Below are 12,605 nucleotides of genomic sequence, written 5' to 3'. Positions count from 1 at the left end.
ACAACTGGGAGGTGAATTTTTAATGAACTCCTGCTGCTCTGCAGAACCTATGTCCTAAAAAATGATAAAAAAATGTGCATTATCATAATTTAAAGATCACTGGGAACACTTTTAAAGTAGATCAAAAAAGGATTGGAGTGGGACTTTAAATGCCAAGTGAATGATAAATATCTAGATTGTGTCCATTTAGGTAAAAGAATTGGACGGTGTTGCAGAAAAAGTTAATTGAATCGCATTGATTTATGAATAATGTATTGAGATGCATATGATGTCATGAGAGAGGGAAAGATACACAACTCTGCAGAAATCTGTATGGTTTCTGAGTATATCAGTGACTTTTCAGCTATAAAGAGTCAAACTTTTCAAAATAAAAGCAGACAAATCTGGAACACTTTAGTTCTTAAAGAAATGTCTTGTTGCTGTGGGATTGAATCATTTTAATGCAAAGCATGAGTACAAAGATCCGCCTGCTTCACTGAGGGATCTCCCCCCCCATTTAGTTTCATGGCAAAAAACAACACAGAGTTTCCAAAAACGGCGTCAAAAAGAGGCTAACAGGTATAAAAAACACACACACAGCACAGTAAGCAAATATCCAACAGCAGCACACTTCAACAGGTGATTTATCAGCGACATGAAGAAGCCGTCCTCACATTCAGCCAAAACAGAAACATAAATAAAAGCCGTACGGATAATAAATTAGAGGAGCTTCAGTCCAAATCTGAGCGACCTTTTACAGCAGGGATGTTCTGGGATTGCTTAAGAACACACGGGAAGGAGTGGAAAAACTATTTTCCATCTCTGTATGTGGCTGCTGTTAGTTATTGGCCTGCAGCTCTCAGATTTACACGACTGCTGCACTCAGAGGGGCCGAGGCAGGAGCCGACGTGGAAACTCTGGGACAGAGACAAAAGTGCACGCCATGGGATTAAATAACAACAACACTCAGTGCTCAACAGAACAGACACGAAACCACAACCGCCTCCCAGGAGTGGGCGGAGTCTGATCAACACGGACTCTACTAGCTCACTAATCGAAACACAAAACACTCGTTTTTTTTCCACAATAAAGCAAAGAAAGTCTTTAGTTCTTCACCACAGCGGGTCCCTTCATTTTCTGATCATGGCTGACGTCAGGGACGTCTGCCTGGATTCACCTGATGAGACAGGAAGCAGCCAGGACGCCAGCAGCAACTTATATTTGAGGACGCTGCAGCTTCTGTTTTGCTAAGTCATGCTACCAATAAGGAAAGAGCGATTTTCATAGCTTTGAAGTTCTGATTTTCAGTTTCCAGTGCAGTGCATGAAGCTGGAAGGGGATTAGGAGAAGAACCTACGTGTCTGTGCTGATGCTGGACAGTCAAACCTCAGACCAGGAGAACCAGAGAAGCTGCCATGATGGTCCAGAACCGTCACTGATGGTTCAAAACTTTGGCCTGGGTTCAAAAACACTGAGCCAGGAGAAGCTTTGTGTTCTGACTGACAATGGAGACCTGACTGGACGTCCGCGGGTTTAGTGCTGAAGGCTCCATGTGTGCCACATCTCCTGCTGGGAGCAGAAGTGCATCACTTTCTGGGAAGCAGAGCTGCCAGTCTCTGCTTCTTGATGGGAAGGAAGTGGATCTCCTGCGAGCTGACCTTCTTCAGTTTGATAGCTCGACTTTTAGAAACCTTTTTATGAGGGTTGTTTGGGTCCTGCTGCTCCCTGTGGGACCCTGACGGGACCCCGTAGAGCTGCTGCAGCGACGGCCCCTGGCTGCCGTCCCGTTTGATGGAGAAGTTTTTGGTGGAGACTCCGGACAGGCCTTTGATTTTCCCGCAAAGGATGGCGGGGATGGCGTCCTTCACAGAGACGATGACCTTGGCCGTCTGCGAGGCGCTGACGATCTCGAGATTCCCGGCTCCGCTTAGAGAAGCCTCCTGCGCCAAGGAGCTGGACCCGGTGGCACTGGTGTCTACCACCCACTTGTGCTGCCGGCTGAACTCCAGGGAGGCCAGACTCCCCAGGAGTTTAGAGTCTAAACTCTGAGAGCATTCCACACCCAGAGACAGAGCAGCTCCTCTTGGGTCCTGCAACCCCACCTGCCGGTCTGCTTGAAGAGACTTTTTCCTCAGACCTGGCACTGACAGGTCCAGAACGCTCTCCTGTTGTGGACTGGGATACTCCTGTTTTGGTTCAATAGGGCAAGGCCTGACAGAAAGGTCCAGAACCTGGCCCTCTTCCTGAGCTGAGGCGGTGGCGCTCTGTGGCTGGAAGGACGGCGGGCATTTCCTCGAGGGTGGAGGAGGAGAGGTAGCATCTTTGGCGGATGTCTGGGTGCTTTTATTCACAGTGCAAACGGGTTTTGGCACGTTCCCCTTTGTGTCCTCCGTCTGCGGGATGGGAATGGGAACGGGCAGAGGGACGGGTAGAGGCACCGGCAGGGGAATGATGACGGGGTAAGGGACTAAAATTGTGGCTGGTGGGACCAGGGGGGCCAAAGCAGGTGGATAGGGGGGTGTGAGGGGAGGCAGGGAGAAGAAGGAGGAGCCTGGCGACTGACAGGTGGATGGACCCACCTGCGGAGGGAAGAGGTCCTGGATGATGGAGGCGAAAGCCGGGTTCTGCAGCAGGGACAGAAGGTTGGCGTCCTGAGCCTGCCCCGCCGCCTTTGGGTCCACGGCTGCGGGTAGGCCAAAGGTCAAGGGGTTCTGACACAGAAGGCTGTTCTGGCGCGGCAACTGCGTACAGCCGGGGCTCTGAGGGATCACAGAGTGACTTATGTGCTGGATGACCTGCTGGTCCAGAACCAGTGGAAGTGAAACTGGGCTTTGACTTGTGATCAGATAGGGCGCTCCCCCCACCTGGCCGAGCTGAGGGGCGGAGGCTCCAGCCATCTGAAGGTGGATGGGCAGCATCAGTGGGCTGTCTCCCAAACACACGGGGTGGATGACAGTTGTTGCCACTTTGAGCGCCACTCCTCCTGGGGGTTCTGGGTTGGGGCTTCCGGCTGGCGGTGCAGGGTTGTCGGCATTGTTGCTGAGGCCCCCTTTGTTGAGACCCGCCATGCTGTCGTCGAAGGAATCCGCCGCCAGCGGGTTTCCTCCGTTCTCCGCTTTGCCAAGTGGCTCACCGACTTCCTCGGCCTGCGCCGCCGTTGTGTTCAGAGCGTCGTCGTCCATGATTTAAACCATCGAAGAAACGCAGAACCTCAGGTTTCAGAGCGACCGCTGATCCATCACTCCTGCTGTTAGGCCCTGAAACCAAGGAGACGGAGATTCAGGGTGAAAGCAGCTCAAAACTAAGAAGTGGCCCCTGACATCACGGTCAAAGTCAGGATTGGATCAAATATGAATTCATTTTCGCACATTTCTTTTCAAAAGTCTATTTTGTTTGGTTAAAAAACGGAGTTTACATCCATCCATTCATTTTCTAAACCTGCTGAATCCCTGCAGATTCCACACACTCAGTCATTCCTAGGCACAATTTGGAGAGATCAATCAACCTATGAAGCCTTTTTTGGCCTGTGGGAGGACATGAGTACGGGGAGAACATGTAAACTTTATTTGAACTGGGACCTTCTTGCTATGAGGCCAAAACACAAACCACTGCGCCCCATGCAGCCCCGTGTTCACAGATCCAGCAAATAAAATGAAACAGAAGTGTAACTTTCAGGAATACATTCATGAATTCTTAAATAAAAAGCCAAATGAAAAGCTGTTGGCCATAAAAAATAGAAAGAAAATGGGTTTGATGGGTTGATTGTACTGCATCTTGTCAGGAAAAATCTTCATGAAATGATATATAACGCAAAATCAACTTTTTGAGATTTTAAGTGTTTTATAATGTTCATTCCTCAAAAGAAAAACTCCAAAAGTGGTATTTTGATCCTCTAAAATCCTGCTCTCTGAGCACCAGGCCCTCCAAACCGCAATCGCAACATCACAAAGTGAGGAACCGCCCCTTCCAGGAAGAGTCTGTGCTGCCAGCCCCGCCCCCAGGCTAGCACACACACACACTTTCTGTCCACGGTTTGAACTACAACGTTCTCTGTATAAACAAACACAAAGAAACCTGAACATCTTTAACCATTTAAAGACCCAATCCAATAAAAATTGTATTTTTGGTGTTTTTTTCCCTGATGGAAGACATATATTAGGAAAATTAAGCTTAAAATTCTGAGTATGTCTTTATTCAAATCATTGTGAATCAGGAGCAGATGAAAAAAATGCTGTTTGAAAGAGAGCATAATTATTACGTAGAAAATACCCTGCTCCGCTCCATTCAGATGCATCCGCTTGCAGAAAAACATATCCGTCTTTGTTTTCCTCGTCTGAGCTGGAACCTGGATCTAAACTCTGTGACTGGATAGCTACGATAATGCTCGCCATTTTTGTTAGGTTGGGGTTGTGAGGGGCTGTAAGCTAGCAGGAGAGTGTGTACACAAATGGATTGCTCCGTGTCAAAAAGTCCACTCACAACTCAGAGGTGAATTTCTAATGAACTACTGCTGCTCTGCAGAAACTAGTTTTAAAAAAAACAATGCCTTAAAAAAAATTTACTAAAAACTTTATAATAATGATAAAAAAGACCACTTGTAACTATTTACAACAGATCAAAAGATGATCGGAGTGGGACTTTAAGCCAAAATTTGGACCTTGTAACTGCAAAAAGAAGCCTTAATTAAAAGTTAACTTTTTTAAAGTTTATTCTTCTATGAAGATTCCTTTGGATGTGATCAGAAGGTGAAAATGCAGGTGAAGGTTTGGCGCTCCTCCTTCCATCAGGACCACAAAGTTCCTTTCTGTTCAGCAGTCTATATGACTCCTCCACGCAACACATGTCCTGCCTGCGCTGGCTGCCCACCCCGTCACAATAAAAGCATCCCCTTGGGTGTCAGGAGACACACATCCAATCAGTCAGTCAATTATTCATAGTGTCAGCCTTGCGCGATAAGAACAATGTCCTGGAAGTGGTGGGGCACTTTTGACTCATTTGTAAAAAAAAACAGCAGGAGGCATTTGGGAGCAGCTTTCAAACGGTGTTTAGTTGCTTCGGTGAGGAGGAAACCTCCACCTACCCCAGGTGGGTCCACATTGTGTCCTTTCGACTGAAGGTAACGTCACACTACGGTAACCCTACTTGGACAAACTACGTAGCGTTGAGATCTGCTTGGGCTCTACAAATTTTCATTTCACGTTCCCTTTTGTAACCTGGACTGTAAATATGTAGTTGTAGAGTTAGATAAGCTAATTCTCTCTAAGAGTTCTGGTACATCGCCTGTCCTTCCAGGGGGAGGATCCCTCCTTCATGTGGACACCCCTGAGGTTTCTTCGTTTTTTCCGGAGTTTTTCCTTACCGCGAGGGGGGTCTAAGGGCTGGGATGCCAGTTTAGCTTAGTCAGTTTGTTAGTTCAATTTAGTATTTTCCTATTGGATTCTATGTATTCATGATCCTTTTGATTTTATGTTTAACTTTTTCAATTACCGATAGGAAGCCCATCGAGACGACTTGTTGTGAATTTGGGCTATAAAACTGAATTGAATTGAAACCTAAAGTTATTTGCCCTCATAGATTGTGTCTGACAATATTCTTTGTAATTTTTATAAAGAGATTTTGCCACAATCCGCTCGTTATTCCAGTTTAAGTTCAGCCATGGCTAAAAATGTTGTCAGCACGGCTAAATGTTGTTCTTCCGGGTCCGTTCTGCCAATAATAAAGCACTGGGCGCACGGATTAAAAAAAACTATAAGCCAACATGCATTCAATAATAATCATAACAATAATAAAGGCACGTTTGGAAGACAATCTCGCTCTGTAACAGAGCTCTGTCTGTTTACAACAGACTTCATCATATCTTCTCCTATGGTAGTATCGTAATTTGTCCAGACCAATCACTATCTGACACGTCATCGGACCAACGTACAGCCAATCACACGATGTGACGTCAGCATTAGTCTGAGGACCCCGAAGGACCCCGAACGGACGTTCCAGGCCGAACGGTTATGGTACCTTCAACGTCATGTGCCACACATGGCTCTGCAGATTCAGGGACTGAGCGCACACGACTCCTGCGTGATAACAGTCCTGAATGTGACCTCACAGCTTTCCCTGCGCTTTTCAAGCTTCCTTGCTTCTACAGATTGGTGTTGAAGAGTTCAAAACCGCTGCCGACAGCTCCATTAATGATGAACCAGCTTGCTGTGACTCTCTACACGCGAGCCCTGGCGGCACACTTGCTCTTTTGTGCACACAGAGGGGTGCTTTTGGAAGTCATGGGATCCCGGGAGCACAGAAGTGGCTCGGACAGATCAATGAGTCAAACAACAGATCGTCATGGACTGTACACTCATCAGTTTTGAGGATTTCTTTTCCGGTTCCATGTTTTCAAAGTTTTGGTCTCTCAAAGGCCAAAGTGTGCAGACGACCTAATTTAAGAGGCTGGAAGGCGGAATGACAGATCTGGATTTTCCCTCTTTGGATGTTGTGGTCTCACTTGCATTCCAGGAAGTTTGGGGCAAGATATTTCCTGCTTGATAACACGGTCATGAGGTCTAGAACTTGATAAAGCCTCCCTGACCAATATGAAAGAAGCCTTTCTTGGTTGTCACAAACTCTCAATTTGTCCTGCCGGTTGTCCAATAACGCTCATGGTCGGGGCTGCCATGGCGACTGCACTTCCCAGCGCATTACAGGAGAAAATTCAAACACCGTAAGCGGCCCTCGGATCAGGTGACCCGGCGCTGAGTGGTAATCACCGCTGGGCTGACAGCAGTTCACAGGTCACCGCTTCGCTTGAATCACGTGAGAACAATGTCAAACTCTGCAGACGAGCAGAAAAAGGAAGCACACGCACGCAGAGCGATCCAAAGTACACAGAGAGAAGGCTCATCTGTGTTTTTGTTCCTGTTACTCAATCGGAACATGAGGCTTTGCTTTGTCTCCGTGTTATCACAGAGAGGGAAGGTCAAACGGCCACCAGCATCGCCTCTACAGCCTGGGATTCTAGAAGATCTAGCCAAAGCTGAGAACCTTCATTTACAGTTGGATGGGATGCTCAAAACCCCTAACAGCAGGTCCAGAACCAGATAGAAGTGTTCACAAACCCGAAGTCGGATTACTTTCAAGACCTACTCCAAAGAAAATGGCGTTTTTGGTGTTTTTAAACTTGTTCATGTGGCATATTTTTGATGGAGGACATCTACAAAGAAAGTTAAGCTACGATAGCCACCACCAGCCTACCATGCGTTTTTTCCCCCCTCATTTTCTCGTAATAACGACATCTACTTTCTTGTTTTCACACAAAAACAAGTTTTTTTTTTAAACTGCTGCTGAGCTTCCTCTGGGACAAGAGATGAGTGAAGTCTATAGACCAAATCCCGAGTGACACATGGTCCTTCCAGCCTGCACCTCTCATGCATCGTTGCGTAACGATACAGGCAGTCATGGTCATCTCATGTGGTCACTGACGCAATTAACAACAACCAGACAATAAGTGAACTGCAGCCGCCTTCACAGCTGTAGACGGGCGACCTTCTCCTTAAATGACGATGACTGATTTGGCCGTTATTTATGAACAGCATCAGCACAATAGTTAGACCCCGATTAAAGTCATCAATCACAAATTGATCGGTCCTTCTGATGTTAAAATGTATCTCTGATCAACTGTGTTGTTTTGCTGTGGCTCGTAGTAAAAGAAGGAAAGGAACATTAGAGACACCCACTATCTCTTTATCACAAGAAAACAGGCAGAAAAGCACGGTTGGTTGCTCTCGGCTTCCGTACATTTCGGAGTATTTCTCCATTCAAACCGTTGAGAATCAGGAGCAGACGAGAAAAATGCTGCTAGAAAAAGCTTGTACTTGTTACATAGAAACTACAATTGGCAGGCCGCAAGCTCCCTGCTCCGCTCCATTCTGATGCATCCACTTGCAGACAAACGGATCCATGAGCGTCTCTGTTTTCCTTGTCTGAGCTGGAATCTGGATCCGAACTGTACGGCTGATTAGCTACGACATTGATCGCCATTTTTGTTGCACGTATTGTTGGGGGTGTGAGGGGCAGTAAACTACCGGGAAAGCATTGCGCAGCTTGGTGTCGTGCTAACAATAGATTTTGAGACATATTCTGCAGGTCTAAGCAGGACTTCAACAAATTCCCAGAATCCTCATCTTCTGGGATCCGGGTTCTGGGCCAGGACCAGAACCCAAACGGGTCTGTAATCATTCCCACATTTCCTCTTCTTTTCTTCCCTCATTGGTGGAATACACTCTCTCTTCAGACCAACATAACCACGATAGGGAGTTTCACCAGAGGAGGATCTAAAGGTCATCCCCATCGACACCCCCGTGCTCCACCAGACAATTACTTCCCATCAGGCTGCATTCATGATGCGCATCTTTTATTCAGCAGAGCCTCCGCCAGCTGATCCCATAGAAACCACGAGGAGTCCCGGCTGATGGAGACCATGTACCGCATGGAGCAGCTGATCCGGTCCTGATGGTCCAGCAGCTGCTGAAGCTTTGGACAGCCAGCGGTCCGCACACAGAAAGACCCACGAACGGGTGTGAGTGCGTGTGTCTGGGGGGGGGTGGGGGTCCCTGTCATCCGAGCCCCCTGTCTGTGGTAACCAAGGCAATTACAGGATTGCATATGAGCTGCGTTCTCCTGCGCATGTGCCGGGGTTTGAGGGCCGGGGCTGTCGCTGCTGCGCCCGCAGACAGACAGGGAGGCTGCGCGCCGCGGATGCGCGCATCTCCAGGACTGACCCTAAACGCGCAGTAAACACGGCCGGGGGGAGGGGGGGGGGGGTCCGCGTTGTGAAAAAAATAATAATAAAAGAAGAAATATTATAGATAAATAAATAATAATAAAAACGATTTTTTAATGTGTTTTCTGATGACACGTTCAGGGGTAGGTCGCCTCAAACACTCGGTGTTATTAGCGTTAAACGAGATAGCTAAAAAAAGAGACTAGCCCATAAGCCAGCTCTGTGGGGGGGGGGAAAAACCCGCGTGACATACTCAGAATGAGGTTTAGGAGGCATTAAACCCGCACGTCAATTAACGCTTCCGTCGAGCTGTGTTAGCCAGAAAAAAATACAACTGTCAAGCAGCAGTTTCACCCGGAACACCGGGGTCGCAGGATAAACTCACCCCTCTCCAACAGAAGCCGCCTTCCTCCCAGATGAAACCGAAACCAGAGCAGCGGAGGAGGACAGACATAAACGGATCCCGTCGCTATTTATCTCCTCATTGCGGTCCGGTCGAAGCTGCTCGGAGCGAAGCTGCGCACGCAGCTCCGTCAGCGGGACTCTCCTCCTCCACAAAGACAGACAACAGAGATCAATGGAAAAATTCAACAAAAAGACATTTTTTTCCGGATTTATACACAGCTACACCTTCACTTTTAATTGAATATTTTTGCATATTCGTGTTTGAGCGTTGCTTCACTTTTAGGAGTCGTACAGAGAATTATCTTTAACTCATCTATACCCCCGTTTAAAGGTATGGAAGCCGAAAGAGGACATACTTGTGAATATTAGAGAATGTTCACGGTTAGAGAATATAAAATTTTAAGAATATCTTCACTTCAAGTTATATAAAAGCAGAAGTAAAAAAACAGTTATCAATGGTGCAAATATTTATTTCAAAAACTTGTGGAATTTCTGACATTTTCTGTTCTGTATTACAATTAAAATTTGGTTCAATTAAATAAAAAGAAACATCCCTTTGCTCTTAATTTAGGATTTAATATTAGACTTTTGCTGACAAAATGGATCTTCAAACATTTTTCGAGCAATGTTATGAATAAATGAAATGAGAAATCTTTTTGTTATTAATGGTTTATCTTTTAATTTGGACAGTCTTTTAATTTTTCAATGTTTTTGAGCATCCAGAATTTTGACAGAACACAATCAAACCAGTCCAGGCTTTGATTAGGATGAGTTTGTGTTTTGTCTGTTTTTTTTAAGCATTTTTGCTTTGTTTTTGGTTAACATTAATCAATCCCTATGGGGATTAACCCCCTAATGTCTATAAATGCAAATATGCACCAAACCACTATGACTCCAAAATTACCTTTATTTAGCATACGTGAAGACAAAAACACAAAGGAACTTTCTTTTTTCATAGCTGGTAGTAAATTTAAGGGGGTTATGAACTGTGAAATGAAATAATTTGGGATTTATTCTGCTTCTGTTTTATAAACTTTGATTTTAAACCACACAGATCAAGGTGAACACAGCAAATGTGGGTGGAGCTGACTGAGTTTTGGTTGTGTGAAGGAGAAGGGAATCTGGATGCAGTTTGCTTCTTTTTGGCTGGCCTTGCTGGTGGTTGAAAAAAAGCAGAGGAGAATGGAGTTTGGCAGCTGAGGAGGGTGGCAGGTCCGGCTGAGCGGAGTCCCCAGGGTCTCTGTATCAGCCCCGGGCAGCCTCGGCTCTGCCTCAGGGCCTTTCATTGTCCCTCAGGGATGCTGTTTCAAGCTACATAATGAGCCTTGCATTATACCCTGATGGCTTGATTGTACCTTTGGTGTGGTTACCTCCACAGTGCACCCCCTCCCATACACACACACTGCCCCCCCCCCCCCCCCCCCATCCAGCGAGCTCAAGGCTGATTGTGCTGTTAAAGTCTAGATAAAATTCTTCAGTTTCTTTTTTTATTTTTATCTTTTTGGGACTATTCTCTGCTAACATTCTCATTACAGAAACAGCTGCAAATGATGTGCAGCACAAAAAAAAATCAATGCTTCTTCGTGTTTTTAGAGATTAGCCTTCACCCACTATCACTACATGGGACATGTGAGCTTTGACTCCTTGGACCTAAAATCATGAAACTAAAGGAAATTCATAAATGCAAATGTTTTTTGTTAAATGTTTCTATACAGCCGTCACACATACATTTGAAAGAAAACATTTAGAGCCACTTTTAGCAATGCCTTGGCTCCAACAGAGTTGAAAAATGTCTCTAAACAGCTGATATCTGACAGGTATTTACACTTTTTATGTTTATTTCATGAGCTCATTTAGGGACTTTACACTTATGGCATCATGTAGTTATGGAAGTGGAGGCCCAGAAAAAGATCTGAAAGCTGAAGATGGATCAAAGGTCGACCCAGAAAACACAGCTCTGTGGATCTGCGTGCAGAGTTCCTCCGTCACAAAAACAAACTGGACAAGAAGCTGCTCTGTGGTTGGAAGGGGATAAAATGGGAAAAAATGATCCCTAATCTCTCCTTTTGGGATTGACAATCACCGTGAAAGACAGCTGATGGCATTTTATAAAATAATAGTGTGAAATGCCATAAAATGTGATTTTCCTTCAGACAGAAGAGAATGAGGTGACACCTGGTTTTTACAGTCTGAACACTTTTCTGCGTTTGACACAATTTGTTGTGAACAGTGACAATAACAGTTGAAACACATCTGCAGTGGACGTCTCAGTCTGACGTCCACAGCCATGATGAGGCAAAGTCTGCAGGCTGCGCAGCTCTGTTTGTCTTCGCTCTCCAAGCAAACAGCGATGTCGTCTTCCGCTGCAGCACATCTGCTTTCTGACTCGCAGCAGCTCAGCAGCCTCCACTCCCTCACATCTGAAAATCTGTCTGCTCTCCTTTGTCCTACCGCTTCACGATCCAGATCAAAGTCCTTTTGGGCTGCCAAAAGGGTCGTATGCAGTATTCACAGGGCACAGTCGGAGGGCAAATACTGACACAAAGCCGGGAGCAGAACACAAAGACAGAAAGAGATTTCCGCCATCATGAGGGCCTGAACACTCTGAGTGGCTACACGTTTGAGAGCAACAACACTGCCCTGAGGCCAAGACTTTCTGTCTCCAAGATAAATCCAGTTCTTCTGAGTTCATCAGCAGCAAACATCCTTCCTTACTGTTTGTTCTGGTTTAAATCCCTCAAAAGTGGACAAAAGCTCACACATTCCTTTAAATGTGATCATAGAAAGACCCGTGACCGAGAACAAACATCCACCAAGTGACTTGTGCATCATGAAGATCAACATCAACCAAGTAGTAGAGAAAATAAGACACACCTGAACCAAATATTGCACTTCCATGCATCTTCAGAAAGTGCCGAGCCCCTTTTGGAGTCATGGGGTTGCTGGGGCCCACTTACCTGCAGTCTGGGAGAGGGGAGGGTAAACCCTGAGCCGGTTTGCAGTCTGTTGCTGGACCACACACACACCTATAGGGCCAATTCACAGTTACCAATTAGCCCATGAAGCATGTTTTGGGACTGTGGGGGGAAAGAGGGGTGACTGGAGAAAACCCACACATGCATGGAAGGACCAAGCATGTTCTGCAGGGGTCCCAGCTGGGATTTGAACCAGGGCCTTTTGCCCTGCCCATATAGCCCATATTGCATTTTCTGTCATTGGAATCCAGTGAGTCCAAAGTTGTCAGCTCCCTCTAGTGTTCATGTCATGTCAGTGAGTGTTTCAAAAACTCAAAGGCCCCTTTTTGTTTGATTGAAGGTAATCCCATTTAAGGAGTTAAAATGTTCCAAGCGTTTGATATTTCTATGAACGCATTAATGACAGTTTTCATTGGACCTTGGTGGTTTGGCAAATGTGCCGTTACGGTGTGCATGTGTGTGCCTGTGTGTTTTTT

The 12,605-nt window shown here is 46.0% G+C and overlaps 1 protein-coding gene across 2 annotated transcripts; it reads right to left on the bottom strand.

Moving 5' to 3' along the window:
* Positions 1-420: 420 nt before the first annotated feature.
* rai2 (retinoic acid induced 2) lies at positions 421-12,307 on the bottom strand. 2 transcript variants are annotated; one of them, XM_078946680.1, is made up of 3 exons: positions 12,112-12,307; positions 9,135-9,299; positions 421-3,236 (listed from the first exon to the last, which is right to left on the bottom strand). In XM_078946680.1, the coding sequence occupies exon 3, from the start codon at positions 3,159-3,161 to the stop codon at positions 1,566-1,568; it is 1,596 nt and encodes a 531-aa protein (XP_078802806.1). In that variant the 5' UTR covers positions 3,162-3,236; positions 9,135-9,299; positions 12,112-12,307; the 3' UTR covers positions 421-1,565. The 2 variants fall into 2 exon arrangements, with proteins under 2 accessions (XP_078802806.1, XP_004068448.1); XM_004068400.5 differs by lacking the exon at positions 12,112-12,307 and having other exon boundaries at positions 9,135-9,521.
* Between the last annotated feature and the right edge of the window lie 298 nt (positions 12,308-12,605).

The sequence above is a fragment of the Oryzias latipes genome, chromosome 4 (genome assembly GCF_053564925.1).
Source record: "Oryzias latipes strain Hd-rR chromosome 4, Olatipes_Hd-rR_3.1".
Classification (NCBI taxonomy): Eukaryota; Metazoa; Chordata; class Actinopteri; order Beloniformes; family Adrianichthyidae; genus Oryzias; species Oryzias latipes.
Note: the sequence above shows the minus strand (reverse complement) of the source record. Positions and strands in the feature narration are given on the sequence as shown.